The following is a 20,083-nucleotide window of genomic DNA, read 5'->3' as shown; positions in this document are numbered from 1 at the left end:
CGGATGTTCTGTTATCTCATGTATAGGACATGCAAAGTTACCGGGTCTGTGGGTGGATCCAGTGGCTCCAAAGACAAGAAATCTGACACAAAGCTGGCACATCCATCCCAGCTGTACAGCTCCGGGAACGGGGACAAGGTGGGCCTCAAGGTTGTACTCACAAATTTCTGTTTTGTCAGTAAGACAGGTAAGATGCTCAGTGGGTCAACAGTGATTGCCTAACATCAACACATAGCCAAAAGAATGGTGCGGAGGGTCAACACAGCGTACAGAAACTCACAGGTTAAAGAAGGGATGTCCCAGTGGTGAGTAAGGTGAAAAGTATGGGTGTCAGCTGGCACACCGAACATCACACAAACAAATGTGAATGTTTTGCAGTTTACCTGGACACCGCACTCATTGAGTGGGCACAGCAGAAGGGGCTTCCGATCAGGGTAAATGTGCGCATACTGGCAGCGGAAGTTTTCAGCGATTGCAAGCAGTAGTTTTTCCTGTGGGGAGTTTTCCTTATATGAGGTTGGGCACTGGGACAGGTCAACCTGCTGTGCTTGTTCTGGCCTGTTAGGATTGGTTTCGAGCATGAGAGTCATTGCAGCTGTCTTGAGTGTATGTTGGTACACTCCAAGTCATTGTGTAGATAATCATGATATTGAACATAAACATCTGGTACATACTAAGCATACTAACACCTGGTGCATACTAAAGGGTTATTTGGTAAGGGTGATGCTTCTATATGGCACCATAATGACTTGCATAACTATGTAAGGCCATCACTTGTTATCTGCATTTGTACAAGGGGTTCTTCAATCTTTTGAGTATTTTAAGTATGTAGGAGTGAGGGGAACAGTTTATCTGTTTTCTGTTTTTCTGTGTTATGCTATCAAATGTTATACACACAAAAATGCTTGAAACTAAAAAGGGGAGGTTTTCTTATGAGATTCACAAATGGCCTTGTGTCACTCCAGTCAACTAAAGTCGCTTGTTCTCATTTTTGTTCCCTAGCTCTTTCAAAGCTAGCACACATGATTCCCATGTCAATAAACACAATTACAAAACCTAGGAAACTACAATACAAAAAAGCATGTTCTACAGAGTTTAAAAGATTGAAAAAGGGTTCTGCATAGCCTCATATTATAACTTCTTTATATAATTATTACGTTTTCAAGGAAGCCATATGAAACAACAACGAAAAGTGTAAACCGTAACGCCCTCTAGTAACCTTACAGGGAACATGCTGGAGTTATCTGTATCTTGCGGAGTGCCTCGTCTAGTTTAAGCAGGTCCTTGTTCAACTCATCCCGTCCATCTTCTTTAGCTTCATCAATGGCAACTCCTTTGTCAAACTCCATCTGAAAATGTATTCAGGCATATCAAAACTAACACTCACATTTTCACATAATACAACTAGCTAACATGATAAACTGGAAAAAGTACTGTAGTGAAGATTCTGACTTTGTTCATCAATACCTCCTTAACTGAACCTGCCAGAATGATGGAAATTACATTTTCTGAAAGGCCGCCTTTCAGAAGACAATTATTCTATTTATTGGTCCTATTAGTTTGAAGCTATGGAAGTTACAATTATGAAATATTTATTTTATATAAATGCAATAAATAAATAAAAACAACAAAATAAAATTCATGATAATTGAAGGGAACAAATCCCTAAAGAAATTGCATTAACTAAAGTAAAATGGGATTTAAGCTATTGACCATCTAAAAGGTTGTATTCAAATTAAGTTCAAGCTATTTATATTCTCAAGTAGTATTACACTTAAGTATATTCCGTAAGTAAAAAACGAATCCAAAAATGTAGGGAAGGGATCCATGAATAATATGAAATTCGTGTGATATCTCTATTTTGTGTTGTTGAGATTGAGAAGTGGAAGTGCAAGAAGTTTTAAGTGTGGAGAGCAACGTACATTTTTTTTTTCTGTCACCTTGCAACCTTCAGTTGTTGAAGCATTCACGAAGTTAAGAGGAAGATCTTTCTCAAATGTGAGTGATCTGTTGAAACATATTCACCTCTCTCGAGCCTATTCTCTTGTCAGGCTCCACTAAAACATCTGCGATATAACTTAAAATACATGGTTCCACTGTGGACAAAATTTAAACTTTTCCAGTCTAGATATAGCTATATGATTTTCTTCGTGAGTACATGCTATCGTAGTCGACCTAACCCAGCCAGCACAGTCATTACGTAACACTAATAGCCACGGACTGTGCAACCCAGCTACAAAAAAGCTGATAGACAGACAAAGAATTACACATTGTCAACCTTATAAAGATGTGTTAGCTACTAATCAACTAATACAATATTAAAGGTTTATTGTCAACAATACCTTAGCTAGATTTGTCCTAATTATGCTTGTTAGCTAGCTACCTTTTGGATTAGATGAGGTGTTTTTTGTTGTCTGGCTGTTGGCTGTCTGTCTCCATAGTAACGGAAATGGTTGAGACTGTTCCTAATTTACTGTGAGAAGGATCGGGAAGTACTGGTCGGATATCTGGCAGGAAAGTCAACAACAACAATGAACAGTTGATTAATAGTGCAATAAACCTTGTTGTTTTATCACTTTTTTGTATTCATTGTGAACAGTGCAGATTAGTGTCTTTTGAGGTCGCTTCAATTTTAGCATAGTTCTATAATAAAAAATACATTCTTTTTTTTTGTTCAACGTTTATATTTTTACCATTATTTATGCACATCTATATAAACATTTCATAGCTTTGAAGTATTTTTATTTGATAACTTTCATAGAAATCACTCATCATTTCTAATTAGATTAGCATGCTAGTTTGATCTGATTAATCACATTAGTAGCTCTATCCAGGAAACGTGATCTCTGTGCTCCCTTATCGATTTAGATTAGTAATATGTCTCCGAACCAGAGCAGTGCTGATTTGGCTTTTTCTTATTTTTTGTGATATGTCACAATACTTTGGACACATACCACAAACTGAAGTTTTGTTGAGAAATCTGAATATGTACTGCCATTATCCACCCAATGTACATAAAACATGTATACAGAAACGTACTTATTCTAATTAGTTACTTAATAAATAAAAAAATAACCAACCTTTTGGTTAAAGGGATAGTTCACCCAAATAACATAATGGCTCATCTGTGTCCTTACCTTGTAGAGAGGCTATGGTTTGATGGGAATCCATGTATGGATCCTTGGTTTAGTTTACCAGCACTGTTTCCAAATGCTGGTATTTTAGCTTTTGTGGCACAAATCCAGAGTCCAGAGACCAGTATTAGCAGTTTATACGTATCATATCCAAACAGGGGTGTAGGATTCATATACATTAGTGAGACATGTCCCCCCACTTTTTGAAAATTGCATTTTGTCCCCCCAACTTTTTAACAACACAACTCTATTATAAGAAAAGCTCAAACTCTTTAGAACGGTGCAATGGCAGTATGGTAAGCAATTGCGTAATTCAAATTAGACTGGCTTTTAGGGCCACACACAGGCACTTTGCTTTGAAGTAGTTGCTGGTCTGATTACCAGTAGTAGAGAGACTGCCATTGCTACTAGCAACTGTGATCTTTTGCAAAAAAAGTTTACATTCAGGATAGGGTTCCTTTACAGAAACAGGGCTTGTCTGTCCCCTGTAAATAGAAAACAAATTGTTCAAGCTACTTTTATGTCCATTTTAGATTATGGTGATATTATGCATGCTTTGGCAAATACATTACTCAGGTTTATCACCGGTGATAGTTACAAAACTCATCACTCTATTCTATATCAATATGTGGGTTGGGCCACTCTATCTGTGAGGCAAGAGCAACATGCTCTCTTGTTTATTTATGAAGCACTTCTTTTAAAATTACCTCCATATATATCATCTTTAATTTCTACTAGACTAACAAATTTCAAAAACAGATCACAGACAGGGATTACATTAGAGACTCCAGCGGTCAAAAAAAATATATGGATCCGGAACATCCAAATGCACCAGACCCATTTATGTGTCCCCTTTCACACAGAGAGGGAGACATTTTCCCCACTCACAGGACTGATTATGCTAGTGAATATCTCCTTTACTAGGAGCAGGGCCTAGGCTCCCAATCAGGGAGAGATATCAGTTCCAGATGCTGTATACTGCCAGCTCCTTAATGCGGCATAATTAGTGGGTCACTTCCCAAACGTTTCTGATCTCCAATCATCTATGTAGGATGAAAGAATGAATCTGTTGGAGTTAAATGACATTGCCTGGCAGCTGAAGCCAGATAGGCTTAGGGATGTCAGGAGGTATCTTAATGGACCAGAGAGGTGACAGTTCAACAACAGAACAGGCATCACCTAAATAAATATATACTGAGTTTCAGATACCCAAGCTTGTCACAGCTTTACCAAAAGAGATTGATGTATGTGATGATGAATCCAGAACCCCTATGACTCAGCCAGACAATCATAGTTGGTTCTACCTGAGGTACAACCACTTAGTGTCTGTACCACAGATAGAACCAGAACACCCCAAGCTGGAAGAAAGAGATAAAGGGTATGATGGTTTACATCTTCTTCCTGCCAAACCAAGGCATTCAGCTCCCATGGTTCCACACCCATCTCCCATGGTTCTACACCCAGCTCCCATGGTTCCACACCCAGCTCCCATGGTTCCACACCCATCTCTTGTGGTTCTAGGTAAACTCAACTTATCCATTGGAAAAAATAGGCTTAGGCATACCTTAACCCAATACAGCAGCGTCATATCCTGCCATTGAACAGATAGCACCATATCCAAAACCCCTTAATCATCTCGAGTGGATCATCTGATTACCACATAATATCCCATCACCAAAGCATGACATTGCAAGCCCTCCAGGACAAGTAGATGCCTTCACCACATTTGCACTATCTATACACTCCCTGGTTGGCGGCTCAGGACACTTGAGGGACATAACGGCTAGGAGCTCAGATGTAGATCTCACATCCAGTAACTGAAAGGTTAAATACCAAAACCTTAAAAATAAAATTACAAAATGTTATTGTTAAGTAGGAATCACATTATTTTTCAGAAATGACTGGGGAGTTATTTGGGTTAACTACTTTGCTCTGGGACAGAATGACAGATTTCAGCTTGCCAAGATGAGGATTAAAAACAGCCAGCTTTGGTTTGCAGGCGCTCTTGGCCACTATATAAATGTAATCCTGCTTACTTGCTTTGAAAACATAATTAAAACTGAAGCATGCTAAAATATTTTCTTCCACAATATGTTTAGAAATCTAATTATTCCAGGGCATCTTGATATTCATTAAAACACTATTTTGATTCCGATTTCACCAGCTGCCTAGATTTGTGTGATTTTTTTTTTGTTTCACATGTTTTATGAATCTTGAAAACACATTCTGTACAGTTCTCTGACAAGATTCGAAGAAGGAATTGTTTGCAATAGAAATGACATGGATCATTCCTACTGTACAGTGTCACTTGGACCTCAACATTCTTGTTTCTTATATGCTATCAAAAAGTGGTCATGTTTGATTAATAAAAAACGTATTGCACTTAAAACCTAATGCATTTAGATATATTGTGACCATGAGATATTTCCACCCTGTTAGAGACATTCACGTAACTGTCTGAAAGAAATAACAATGTATTTATTCACATATACATTTACATTTTAAAAAATATCAAATTGTCAAATTGTTCTTCAACTATTATTATTGAGTAAAATCACTTTATTTGCACACTATTTTTCATAGTAAGGATAAATACAAATAGAATTTGTTCAGGATTTCTATATATTTAATTGAACCATTCTATCTCCAAAAGTTAACACAGAAATATGCTTATCATTTGATAGTTGGTTAAATTTCATTTTAATTCCCCCAACATAAGAGGGTGGAGTAAAGTATAATAGAAAGCAATACCAACAATTGTAATTAAACATAAAATGTGTCTCAGTATACATTAAACAGCAATATGCAACAGTACATCGTAAAAGTATTCGAAGCCCTTCACGTGTTCCACATTTTATGTTTCAGACTTCACATTTGCACTATTTTGCACAAGTTAAGAATTTATGTTTTCCTGGGGCAGAAATTGCACCGCATAGTAAAAATGAACTACGCCCCCTAGAAATTGTTTGGTTTTTCTTAAAATTGTACATATTTGGACATTTAGATATGTCATCTTAATTTCTACACTATTTACAGATAAAGGTGACCTAATTTAACAAATGACACTCATAGGTTATAGAGATCTGGGGCCATATTCACAAAACATCTTAAGGCTAAAAGTAGCTCCTAACTTGCTGATTTAGGAGCAACACTTAAAAAAATGAGTATTTCACAAAGCACTTTAGCACTAAAACTAGCTCCTAAATCTGTGAAAAGTTAGGAGTAGTCAAGAGGTCTCCTAAGTCACTAAGACCAAATCACAAACAATCCTAAAGGCTGCTATAATAATACGTAATACGGCCAACATTTTAAAAACACTTAATGACACCAAGCTTTTACAAAGGTATTGGCTTAATCGCGAGAGTATTATGATCATAGTAGAGCTAGTAATTGATACAGTCACTTCCCCAACAAACAGAAACAACCCAATAACCCTGGAGATCAAGGTTGTGACAACTCTTCATTACTTGACCACAGGGAAAATGCAGCTATGCAGCGCAGACACACTACATATATCTCAGTCATCTGACACATTCTTCTACAGTATTGCAATGATGAATTAATTCAGTGACACAGACCCCTCCCCCATCAACCAATCACTGTGGGCATAGTAAGTAAGCTTGTTCATGGAACACAACATCATCCATAGCAACGGGGTCTACCCCACCCTGTCTCTTAGTTTAAGACTTCTCCCCATTCCTTAGTAAAAGTTGGTCTTTGCAGCTTTGTGAATAGGTTTTAAGAGGAAACTCATAGCTAGGAAATGTTAGTGCTGTTTATGAATCCTCCTAGTGGTAAGATAAAATATTTTGTGACTACAGCCCCAGGGCTTTGACTCGACCATTCAATAACCCTCCATTTCTTCATATTGAGCCATTGTGTTGCATATTTGCTTGTATGTTTTGGATTATTGTCCTTTTGCAAGGTGAATGTTCAGTTCAGCGTCAGCTTTTTGACAAATGGCCTTACATACTCAGTAATTTTATGGTACAATATGGAATTTATGTTTGGCTTAATGATGACAAGTTGGCCAGGCCCTGAGACAGCAAAGCAGCCCCACAATGATGCCACTTCAAAGGCTGTGTTTCGTTTTGTTCCAACATTGTGTCTGAAATTGCAGCCAAATAACTCCACCTTTGACTCATCTGTCCAGAGCACATTGTTCCAGTAATTTTGGTCTTTAGTAGGTGTTCTGGTAGACTTCAGTCATGTCTTGATATGCTTTTTTGATAACAAAGGCTTCTTCTTTCCTGACCTGCCATATATGCCAAGATTCTGAAAGTCTCTTTCTGATGGTTGACTAATGCACTTCCACATTGATTGTGGCAAACGATTTCTGTACATTCCTTGATGTTACCTTGGTTCTTAGACACTATGAGCATCTTTTGGTCAGGTCATGGCCTGAATTTGGTGTGAAGACCTGCTGGGTACAATGCCAATGTTCAGGTCTTTTCTCAATTTGTAGATGATAGTCTTTTTCTGCATATAGAAATTTCATTTATCTTTGTTTAAATTGCATAATGGTTTCAATGTTGTTGTTTTTGTGTGATTTGTTTAATTGGGTTACCTTCTACTTATCAATGAATGTGGAAATATACATGTGCATAAATGTAGGAAAAAAAGGTTTTCACATGATTGTAGCGTTAAAAAAGGTCTGGTAGATTTTTTTTGCTCATTTTCTTAGCCTTTAGGCTACAGTCAATAGTTTAAACATCTCTGAATTTCGGGCTGTTAATCATTTGCCTCGATACCATACAAACAGCCTTGACGGAATTGGACTGGAACAATCAATAGTGCAATGGGTAGGCCAATGTGGCAATTTGTGTTTACATTGTATAAATACATTTAAACTACTGTAACCCGTATTACGTTTACTAAATGGTAAAAGCACATAATATACCACTATAAATGCACTTGTTGCACATGGTGATTTTGTGTCCCTTTTAGATAAACACTCCAGCGTTTGTAAAAGTGCGGTGGACGATGGATAACCGACATCGCGTTTTCTCTGACAGCGCCACACCTCTCCCACACATTGAATAGTCCATTTGTACCCCTAATGACCTAGTGAGAGACGAGACAACAGCTTTGAAAAAGATTTGGACAGAATGGGAGCATACGCACACTGCTGTACCTTGCTTCTTATTGTATTCTTAGCGCTCCAGCAATCTGCTGGATTTTGGCTATTTGATGTGGTCTTTCCACGAAGTGCCAATCCTCAAAACAAAGTGCCAAGCAATGGCACTCCACCAGTTCTTATAGGTGAGCGTTTCTATTTCTTGATCAAGGAAATTCGATGGTAACAGTGAAACTGAGATTTTTTACTTTAGAATATATGTCGTACAAATACCAGTGAATGCAAACTTTAATCAGACAACCTGGCACTATGACAGTGTGTAACGTCGACTAAACATTTTGCGAAACATATTTAGGCCTACTTCAATAGCGAGGCAACTCAACGTTACGATAGCTTCTATGGAGAACAAGCAACATTGCTCAAGATTATAACTGTATTTGATGTATATTTTGGATATGTTGTGTTGTTCTCTGAATCCCAAAGTCAGTAAACTACTTGGTATTTGTCAATAAAATGTGTTAAACGTTTACATTTTGTATTGATGTATACAAAAACGGCAATGCCTCCCGATTGGCCGTTAACGTGCTCTAAAGGCACCTGTATATATTTGTTTTTAATCATACTTAGTTGTGTACAAGGTTCTGAAAAAGTTGTGAAGCCTATCAGAGTTATAGAAAAAAAGGACTATGAATAATGATGGACTGAGGACTACAATAGGTCTTATCATTGTCAGTGCCACAGGAAGATTGGCTGTAGATTTTAATATAAACATAATTCATTTTCATTTCAATATTATCTCCATCTCAATCTTGGTGTCTCCATCAGCTATGGTTTGTGTCCAATATTTTGTGTTTTTTTTTTTACATTGTTTGTTTGTTAAAGTAGGCTATATTCACTGTTTTGGTCATTTGTGTAGTTTTTAAACCTATAAAATGCGTGTTCTGTCATGGAAGTTACATAAATACATGAAAAGCGTTTATAAAAAACGTAAAATAGTCTGGGCCCTGCAAAAACTAAAATGCTAAAACAATTCCCCTCAGCTGTATGCCACTACACAAATCCAATTATAGATCAATAATGTGCCTCTAATATATGTTTAAAATAATAATTGGTCAGCATCCTAAACATACCAGCTCCCTGCAGCCATGCACTTTTTGCAGGGGTAGATGGCCTTTAAAGATTATGATATGATTGGTCAATCCACTGAAACTAGCACACTTGTCTTAATCGATGATATAACCGCTGACTACAACAAAAAAAATATTTCTGAAGTATACTGAAACATATAATATAATAAACGAATGTCATCAAACTAACTGGATGACACTTCATACAGCAAAACATTGGCCCTCAAACATACTGCCATATAAAACTATGGAATTGTTTAGGGCCCAAAAGTGGAAAGGTGTTGACTGAGCAGGTATAATTTCGGATTAAATCTATTTAAAAAATGTCCAGGCCTGGCAGATCACCAGTGAAGAGACCTACAGTCTGGTGGGTTTTTTGATTTTAGCATTATATAAGTTCCATTGAATAAAGACAGACTTGCTCTTTTTCTCCCCTTTTCATTTTAGACTCACTCTTCATATTAGTGTGCTTCGCTGAGAATTTTGTAGTTATTTGAATCCACATTCAGTTATTTTAACTGCAGTTGAAACCTGGGGACAAGGTTACAACTGCTTACAACACAGCTGACAAAACAGGTCCAACTGTCCAAGTTTGACAATAAACAAACATAATGAAAATGCCTATCATCATAGGTAGCACATGAGTTTCATATTTGGGGGAGCAGCTAAACCCAATATGTACACAAATGCCGTCCAAATTAAGTTGAAAATCTATGCTTTAATACTCCAAACTTTTGAAATAACATTGTTACTGCTTACAATTTTTCCTGAGGGCAATATGTACAGCATTGTACTTCTATACAGACCACTGGAGCTGCTGCCTAGGCAGGGATAAGGGGGATCCTAATGAATACTAATATTACGTAATGATCAGTTTCCCAGTTCCAAGTTGTTTTAAAAACTACATACTTTACATTTTTAATAGTTCCCCACCCCAAAATAACATAATTTTACCCACGACTAACAATTAATCTATAGAACTAATGAGCCTATTTAAAAAAATATAAAGTCTGATGATTTGGCCATAAAAAAAAATGAACAATTGTTATGCCAACAGTTGCTAAAGTTAGATGGAAGTTTGATGTGGATTACAGATTCTCTTCACCCATTGACCTTCCTGATAAGGAAGCATCTAGAATAAAAATTATCCTTGCCTGAATGAAATGAATAGTTTAGTGAGACATTCTGCCATTTTATTATTAAACCCGAATTTACATGATTTCTAGCCAATCCAACTCTTCTAAATTGTCAACATCCTAAATATACTTTTAAAGCTTCAGATGAGAACTTTCCAAACATATCAGTTGGCTAATATTTAACTCAAAAGCTAATTCATCAGCTGTTTACCTCACCAACCAACTGGTTTTTTAACACATGTAACATCTCTAGTTGGCTGTGCTGTCCTCAACTGTAACTCCGGATACATAAGCTGAACATACTTCTGAGGGTTAAGTCTTAGGGCTCCAGATGTGTGTTGGGGGTCAGTCCTCCACCTTGCCACCAGTCATCCTATACTTTGTCTTCTAATATTTTTATATTCCTTTATTTTGTTTCCAGCAATGATGCATAAATCTATGTTCAAAACTTGCATTCAACTACTAGCTTGCTCATCTGGTTTCTAATTTCTAACATTTTTCTTTCGACCAGTGCCTGGGAACCTAGGAAACCGGCTTGAGGCCAAGATTGACAAGCCAAGCCTTGTGCATTGGATGTGCTACAAAAAGACAGATGACTTTTTCACGCTTTGGATTGACCTGAATATGTTCATGCCAATTGGTATTGACTGTTGGATTGATAATATAAGGTGAGTTGATGAATGAATGTCAGACAGTTCAAAAACTATATACTAAAGGAACATTTCTTGATTGTTGATAAGTAGTGTTATATAATAGTAGAAAATCACAACCAAAATATAAATTTCACAAAATTGTATTTAATTGCTGCGCATTTTAGCATTTGGGATAATTGTCTTTCAGTGGATATAAAAAGTCTAAACACCCCTGTTAAAATGCCAGGTTCTTGTGACGTAGAAGAATGAGACAAAGATAAATCATGTCCGAACTCTTTCCACCTTTAATGTGACCTATAACGTGAACAATTCAATTGAAAAACAAACAGAAATCTTTGAAGGGGAAAAATAACAAACAAAAAACTCACAATAACCTGGTTGCATAAGTGTGCACGCCCTTAAACTAATACTTTGTTGAAGCACCTTTTGATTTTATTACAGCACTGGGTAGGAGTTTATTAGCATGGCACATCTTGACGTGGCAATATTTGCCCACTCTTCTTTGCAAAAGCGCTCCAAATCTGTCAGATTGCGAGGACATCTCCTGTGCACAGCCCTCTTCAGATCACCCCACATGTTCAATTGGATTCAGGCCTGGGCTCTGGCTGGGCCATTCCAAAAAGTTAATCTTCTTCTGGTGAAGCCATGCTTTTGTGGATTTGGATGTGTGCTTTGGGTCATTGTCGTGCTGAAAGGTGAACTTCCTCTTCATCTTCAGCTTTCTAACAGAAGCCTGAAAGTTTGGTGCCAAAATTGCCTGGTATTTGGATCTGTTTTTAATTCCCTCCACCTTGATTAAGGCCCTGGTTCCAGCTGAGGACAAACAGCCCAAATGCATAATGCTGCCACCACCATGCTTCACTGTTGGTATGGTGTTCTTTGGGTGATGTGCAGTGTTGATTTTGCGGATTATTGTTTTTGGAATTATGGCCAAAAAGTTCCACCTTGGTTTCATCAGACCATAATACATTTTCCCACGTACCTTTGGGGGACTTGATGTTTGTTTTTGCAAACTTCAGCCGGGCTTGCATGTTTTTCTTTGTAAGGAAAGGCTTTCGTCTTGCCACCCTACCCCATAGCCCATTCATATGAAGAATACAGGAGATTGTTGTCACATGTAGCACACAACCAGTACTTGCCAGATATTCCTGCAGTTCCTTTAATGTTGCTGTTGGCCTCATCCCTGAAGCATCCCTGAACAGTTTTCTTATCGTCTTTTCATCATTTTTGGAGGGATGTCCAGTTCTTGCTAATGGCTCTGTTGTGCCATATTTTCTCCACTTGATGATGACTGTTTTCATTGTGTTCCATGGTATATCTAATGCTTTGGAAATTATTTTGTACCCCTCTCCTGAATGATATCTTTCAACAATGAGATCCCTCTGATGCTTTGGAAGCTCTCTGCGGACCATGGCTTTTGCTCTGAGATACAACTAAGAAAATGTCAGGATAATCCTACTAGAACAGCTGAACTGTATTTGTGAATAATCAGAGTCACTTTAAATGATGGCAGATGTGTAATGACTTCTATTTAACATGAGTTTGAATGTGATTAGTTTATTGTGAACACAGCTACATCCCCAGTTATAAGAGGGTGTGCACACTTATGCAACCAGGTTATTTTAAGGTTTTTATTTTTCATTTTCCCCCCTCAAAGATTTCAGTTTGTTTTTCAATTGAATTGTTCACATTATAGGTCACATTAAAAGTGGAAAATGTTCTGACATGATTTATCTTTGATTCATCTCTGGCGTTTTAACAGGGGTGTGTAGGCTTTTTATATCCACTGTATATGAAAACATTCTGTACAAACCACATATTTCCTGCTACAGAGTGGTGTACAATAGGACATCTCGCAAGACTTCCAATTCTGCAGGGGTGACTGTGAGAGTGCCTGGTTTTGGACAGACATATTCGGTCGAGTTCTTGGACAATAACAAATTGTCAGGTGAAGACAACAATGCAGCATTTATTTTTCTATTGATGCTTTTTTTATCATTAAGATTTCATTCAACAAAAATCTGTCTTTTTGCAGGTTATTTTCATACTATGGTTACACATTTGGTCAACATTGGATATGTCCGCAATCAGACTGTCCGAGCAGCACCGTATGACTGGAGAGTAGCTCCAAGTAAGTGACATCATGAACAAACACAATCCTACTGATAGCCACTCTCATGTACAGCAAAATTACAAGGACAACATTGTTTATGCGCACATCATCTGACTGTGCCTATTGATCTCACCCTATCAGACGAGCAGGAGGAATACTTCACACGACTGAAGAATCTGCTTGAGGAAATGTACTATCAATATCAACAACCAGTTTACATCCTGGGACACAGCATGGGAAGCAATTATGTCCTCTACTTCTTACTTCAGCAGACCCAGGCTTGGAAAGACAGATACATCAAAGGCTTCATTTCACTTGGAGCACCGTGGGGTGGGGCGGTCAAGCCACTTCGAGTGTTAGCATCAGGTATATCACAATCTAGTGGACCATATCCGTAGTAGAAAAAGAACATGTCCTGAAAACTGGGTTTAGTACGTTATCCCTGTCCCATAATCACAAATACAGTAATCACTATGCATATTGGAAAAATATTTATACTAGCGGTCAGTGTAATTTTTTCAGGCCAAAAGTGATCGGTGGTTGTTTTTTTTGTTGGTTGGGGGGAAAATATCCGATATTCTATTCTATTCTACAATTGTTCGTCATGCTGTGTGAGTGTGACAAAATCATTGGGGACCCCTGGAGGTCCGGTTCCTTGAGCAGATGCACTGCATAGACTTTAATTTGGTGTTAATTATGGTCTACTACAATGTTTAGATTACTTGCTTGATTACAATGGCAGGTCAAGCACTGTTAACTAACTTGAGTGAATGGAGTGACTGACATTACAAATGGAAAACTGCTGATTCACAGCCAAATTTAGAAATTGTGTCTTCTATATTCTGCTTGCCACAGTAAGTTGTGAGGCTGACTGAGTTCCAAAAAATATGTGACTTTTTTTTTGGTTGGTGCCCCGTGCCTATGCAGAGCACCTAGACTTCACATAGGAGTAATCAGCACTGCAGCAATGCTGGTCTTTTTTGTTTTTAAAGTGGTGTAGGACTTGTTTGTCTGGATTGTTTGAGCAAGTCACACTTTGGTTAAATATTGCCATGGTGAAATGCTTAATGATACCAATTGCCTCTGTAGGTGAAAATGATGGCATCCCACTAGTGTCCAACATCAAGATCCGGGAAGAGCAGCGGATGACCACCACAAACCCCTGGATGCTCCCATTTGAAGAGGCTTGGCCTGCAGACCATGTCTTCATCTCCACACCATCATTCAACTACACCCACCAGGACTACCACCGCTTCTTCAAAGACATTGACTTTGAGGATGGCTGGTTCATGTGGGAGGACACCAGAAACCTGACAGCTGGTCTGCCCCCTCCTGGTGTTGAGACATACTGCTTCTATGGTGTGGGATTGCCCACACCGGTTACTTATATTTACGATGACCAGTTCCCAGATTCAGACCCTATAGACTATGTGTATGCTGATGGGGATGATACAGTGGAAAGTGTTAGCATGGGTCTGTGTAAGCGCTGGGTAGGGAAACAACAACAGCCTGTCCATATCAAGGAATTCAAGGCTATGCCCCATTTGGAAATGGTATTCAATAGCAAGGTCCTCAGCGTTGTACAGAGTATCCTGGAGGGAAAGTATAAGGAAGATGATTCTACTATGCATGAGACTGATGAACGTCCCATTGACTCTCCACAAGATCTGACCCAGCCGGTCCAGGGGCCTCATTTATAATTCCATGGAAGTGATGGGGGGCATGTGAGCACATAAAGAAAGAAAATTCATTGCATATTTGTTGGTGCTTACAGGTAATTTGGTCATTAATGCTCATGCCCACAAGAATGAGTAGATGATGCCTGTGCTATCTGTAGGTCACTCTGAATAAGATCATCTGCTAAATGACTGCAATGGACATTTTGTTAGTAATTTAGCAGAAACTCTTATCCAATGCAACTTACATTTTAGAGACAGTTAAGGCCTACCTCATAAAACAAACGTGATTCTTCTCACACAATAGCTTCCTCCACATTCCTACACAGGGGGTGATCAAGTGATCCTTTGCTTCACAACACACGCCACATTCTTCTTTGAAGTTTTATGCTATGTGGAGTAGAGATGGACCTGATTTGCATCTATAAACATTTTTAATAAATGTAAATTGAAAGTAGAAAGATTAAGAAACGTTGACATACACTCACCTAAAGGATTATTAGGAACACCATAATAATACTGTGTTTGACCCCCTTTCGCCTTCAGAACTGCTTTAATTCTACGTGGCATTGATTCAACAAGGTGCTGAAAGCATTCTTTAGAAATGTTGGCCCATATTGATAGGATAGCATCTTGCAGTTGATGGAGATTTTTGGGATGCACATCCAGGGCACAAAGCTCCCGTTCCACCACATCCCAAAGATGCTCTATTGGGTTGAGATCTGGTGACTGTGGGGGCCATTTCAGTACAGTGAACTCATTGTCATGTTCAAGAAACCAATTTGAAATGATTCGAGCTTTGTGACATGGTGCATTATCCTGCTGGAAGTAGCCATCAGAGGATGGGTACATGGTGGTCATAAAGGGATGGACATGGTCAGAAACAATGCTCAGGTAGGCCGTGGCATTTAAACGATGCCCAATTGGCACTAAGGGGCCTAAAGTGTGCCAAGAAAACATCCCCCACACCATTACACCACCACCAACCTGCACAGTGGTAACAAGGCATGATGGATCCATGTTCTCATTCTGTTTACGCCAAATTCTGACTCTACCATCTGAATGTCTCAACAGAAATCAAGACTCATCAGACCAGGCAACATTCTTCCAGTTTTCAACTGTCCAATTTTGGTGAGCTCGTGCAAATTGTAGCCTCTTTTTCCTATTTTTCCTATTTGAGATGAGTGGTACCCGGTGGCGTCTTCGGCTGTTGTAGCCCATCCGCCTCAAGGTTGTGCGTGTTGTGGCTTCACAAATGCTTTGCTGCATACCTCGGTTGTAACGAGTGGTTATTTCAGTCAAAGTTGCTCTTCTATCAGCTTGAATCAGTCGGCCCATTCTTTGTAAACTCTAGAAATGGTTGTGCATGAAAATCCCAGTAACTGAGCAGATCGGCCCGTCTGGCACCAACAACCATGCCATGCTCAAAATTGCTTAAATCACCTTTCTTTCCCATTCTGACATTCAGTTTGGAGTTCAGGATATTGTCTTGACCAGGACCACACCCCTAAATGCATTGAAGCAACTGCCATGTGATTGGTTGATTAGATAATTGCATTCATGAGAAATTGAACAGGTGTTCCTAATAATCCTTTGGGTGAGTGTATATAAGCCAAATAAGCTACAGTTAGGCCTCATTGCTGTGTGTAAGCCTCATTCCTGGGAAATCTCCTGGCTCTTAGAGGGTAGATGAGCAGGTGACATTTAGTTAGCCATCTAGCAAGAAATGTGAATTGCTTAACTAGCTAGGTACTGCACCCTGTATACCCTCAAAAAGGAGCGAAACATTTTGCTGGTTATTTTCTTGGTCTTTCATTCAAAATATTCACAAGAATCTAACCCTTAATTTAAGTACAATGAAAATAATGTGAAGTAAATATTTTTCTCTAAAACATGTGCCACAATTTTGGACACCCCTAAAACTACTTATTATTCTTTTTTAACTGAACTATATACCCATTCATATTTTACATTTTTAAGGTTCACCTAAGTGATTTGGGACACGTATGTAGTAAGCAATGACTTGTTTCACTGAGGTATTAATATTAGGTGACACACAGGCCAAACTCCCATAGTCATCCATTACTCTGGGAAAGACCCGAAAATACAGTAATGATGTGTGACAAAGGGTTGTTGAGTTGCACAAGTTATAAATGGCTTTAAGAAAATATTTCAATGGTTGACAATGCCCATTTCCACTCTAAGGGCAATAATTAAGAAGTTTAAAGCAACTAGAGATGTTAACAATCGTCCTGAAAGAGGACGGGTGTCTATACTGTCCCCAAAACACAGTGAGGCGGTTGGTTTGAAAGGCCAAAGAATCTCCAAGTATCACAGGCTTGCCATAAACAAGCCTTTGCTGTCATCAAGCAACAAACTCAATTTCCTATTTTGCCAAATTTCTTTAACTTTTAATGGGACCAGGTTCTGTGGTCAGATGAGACCAAAATAGAGCTTTTTGGAAACAAACAACAAAGGTGGGTTTAATGTAGACCGAAATATAGCCATCCAAAAAGTATGGTGGTGGGTCTTTGATGTCATGGTGCAGTTTTTTTTTTTTTTTGCAAAGGCACTGGACAACTTGTTAGGATACCTGGTGTCATGGACTCCATCAAGTTCCAGCAGATATTAAATCAAAACCAGACTGCCTCTGCCAGGAAACTTAAACTGGGCAGTGTTTGCATCTTCTAACAGAACAGTGATCCAAAGCACACTTCAAAAATCCACCCAAAAATGGTTTACTGACCACAGAATAAGGTTTTTGCTCTTGCCATCCCTGTCCCCTGACCTGAACCCAATGTAAACCTTTTGGATGGGCTGAATAGGATAGTCCATATGCGTGAGGCATCTGGAGAGATTCTGTATGGGGAAATCTCAGATGCCTTGCCATGTGTTCCCTAACCTCTTTACGCATTATTGAAGACTCAGCTGCTATCTTGGCAAAGGGAGGTTGCACAAAGTATTAAATGAATGGTGCCAATAATTGTGGCATATATTTTAGAAAGATATTTGTTTAATGACAATTAATTTTTTCTTTGAATTGTTTTACATTAAAAGAAAGAAATTACATTTTTGTTAACATTTTGAATGAAAGATTAAGAGAGACAGTAAATAAAAAATGTCACAGGCCGTTTTGCTCATAATTACAAATATTAGTGGAGGGCACAGTAAATGTTATCCAAACTAAATATATTATTGTTATAGGGATGCTGTTTAATGATCTGTATATAGCTGGATCATATTGCAGTAGTACAACAAATCAATCAAATTTACTTTTAAAGCCATTTTTACATCAGCAGTTGTCACAAAGTGCTTTTACAAAACACCCAGCCTGAAACACCAAGGAGCAAGCAAGAACAGTGTTGAAGCACAGTGGCTAGGAATAACTCCCTAAAGGGGGGCGAGATTTTGGAAGAAACCTAAAGAGGAACCAGGCTTGGAGGGGTGACCAGTTCTCTTCTGTCTGTGCCGGATGAACATTTTAAGAGTACAAGTTTTAATAATTAATAAATGCATGTGGGCTGTGTCCAGAGTTTATAAAACCCAATCCAGGTCAGAAGCATGACCAGATGGGCAAGCACAGGGACAACCCAAGGGGGGTCAGCAGAGTGGCAGCTGGAATTGTCAGGTACCGTATTGACCTGCAACACAACCAGGAGGACTTTGGATCGGGACAGAAACGAGTCCTTCAAGCCTGGTACTCCAGAGGTGTGGACCAAGAACAGGACCCAACAGGCAAGAAGATTGCCAAATATCAAACACTAATATTAACAAAATAATGTGTACATAAACATTTTAGCAAACGTTTCAACCCTCCCAATAAAAATTGACCTGTGAATGAATAATTGCATTGTAAGCTATAACATTACTGTAAGATGAAAACACAACCAAATGAAATTGCACATTGAATGAAGTAGTCTGTTACAAATATTCAGCAAATTAATTAATTTGATAGCAGATGTGAAGCTCAGCAACCTCACGATAACTCTCAGAAGTTACTTGTCAGTTTGTAGGGCATCTTTTTAACCACAGCAGATGTCTGCATGCTTGATCTAAAATTTGCTGAGTTTGAGATCCACAGTTAATAACAGTTGCACGCACATTTTGGGGTAGGCAATAGTTTGTCCGGTTTATAAATGAGGCCCATAGCACTTGTGAAATTATTGATAATAGTTTGTCGAGGCTTATAGATAACACAATATCTGTTTTCACAATGTTTTGACACTAATATTTGACTAGGCCCTCTCCATTTTCTTGGAAAATAGATTTTGGGACATTCCAAGCTTTTGAAAGTTATTCAGTCAGCATGGATATACTTGGTCCTGAAACCTCTATTACCCCTCCATCCAGAAAACCTTTATGAATTATGGGTCTCTTTTCAATTTCTCTATTGATCTGTACATGTAGTTGTCCTTTCTTTAATATCCTACTGTTGTTATTTCCTTTGCTGTTTATGTGCTAGTGTCTATAATTGATTTAGAGATGTTATGAACAACTAAAACAACATATTGAGGGCAATGGGTTGAGGGGTTCTGTTGATTGGAAAATGTGATTGTAATAAACAGAGCAGCTTTGTTTTCTGCCTGCAAATGTAGTTCTCACTTTTAAATGGTTTGAGTTACATTATGACCCCAATCTAAAACAATAACATTCTTAGGAACATTATGTAGCCCAGGACCGAGCACAAATAACAAATCTGACAGGCATTTGTCAGTGATGTGTACTTATTACCTGATGGTATTCTTTGATGTTTCTCTGAAAGTCAAAACACTTTTCTGATGCATTTACAACCAGATGAACGAATGGGTCTGCAACTTTTGTTAGATTTACCTGGTATGTTTGGGCCAAAAACGTTTGGAAACCACTTTTGTAAAATCACCAGGAATTCAGAAAACTAAAATAAAGAAATGTTCTTTAAAAATCAAATGATGGATGTCTTTCAAGATATGCTGTTATGTATGTGTTTTGTTAACATGATCAGCCTTTCTTGGGACATCAGTGAAGCTTTAGATAAGATTAGAAAATAAACTAGTGTCCTCAGTGTTTTAAAAGTTAAGATGCAATTTTCTACATTGTTTACCCTTACACACACACACACACACACACACATACACATATATTCCACACACACACACACACACACACACACACACACACACACACACAC

At 38.3% G+C, this 20,083-nt stretch overlaps 2 protein-coding genes across 8 annotated transcripts in view; one reads left to right on the top strand and one right to left on the bottom strand.

Moving 5' to 3' along the window:
• ccdc135 (coiled-coil domain containing 135) overlaps positions 1-20,083 on the bottom strand; it is a 28,949-nt gene that overhangs the window by 8,316 nt on the left and 550 nt on the right. For 2 of the 7 annotated variants that reach the window (XM_020040228.2, XM_010884030.3), the window contains exons 1-4: positions 2,384-2,484; positions 1,225-1,349; positions 384-558; positions 42-167 (exon numbers count right to left, since the gene is read on the bottom strand). In XM_020040228.2, the coding sequence (XP_019895787.2) occupies positions 42-167; positions 384-558; positions 1,225-1,349 (426 nt within the window). In that variant the 5' untranslated portion in view covers positions 2,384-2,484. The other 5 variants (XM_020040229.2, XM_010884029.4, XM_034288431.1 and 2 more) reach the window with 5 other exon arrangements.
• Positions 8,100-14,995, top strand: lcat (lecithin-cholesterol acyltransferase). The gene is made up of 6 exons (XM_010884025.4): positions 8,100-8,396; positions 10,986-11,142; positions 12,960-13,075; positions 13,163-13,258; positions 13,382-13,606; positions 14,330-14,995. The coding sequence occupies exons 1-6, from the start codon at positions 8,243-8,245 to the stop codon at positions 14,938-14,940; spliced, it is 1,359 nt and encodes a 452-aa protein (XP_010882327.1). The 5' UTR covers positions 8,100-8,242; the 3' UTR covers positions 14,941-14,995.

Source organism: Esox lucius, chromosome 19 (assembly GCF_011004845.1).
Source record: "Esox lucius isolate fEsoLuc1 chromosome 19, fEsoLuc1.pri, whole genome shotgun sequence".
NCBI classification, from domain to species: Eukaryota; Metazoa; Chordata; class Actinopteri; order Esociformes; family Esocidae; genus Esox; species Esox lucius.
The sequence above is the reverse complement of the archived record's forward strand: the minus strand, read 5'-3'. Positions and strand labels throughout refer to the sequence as shown.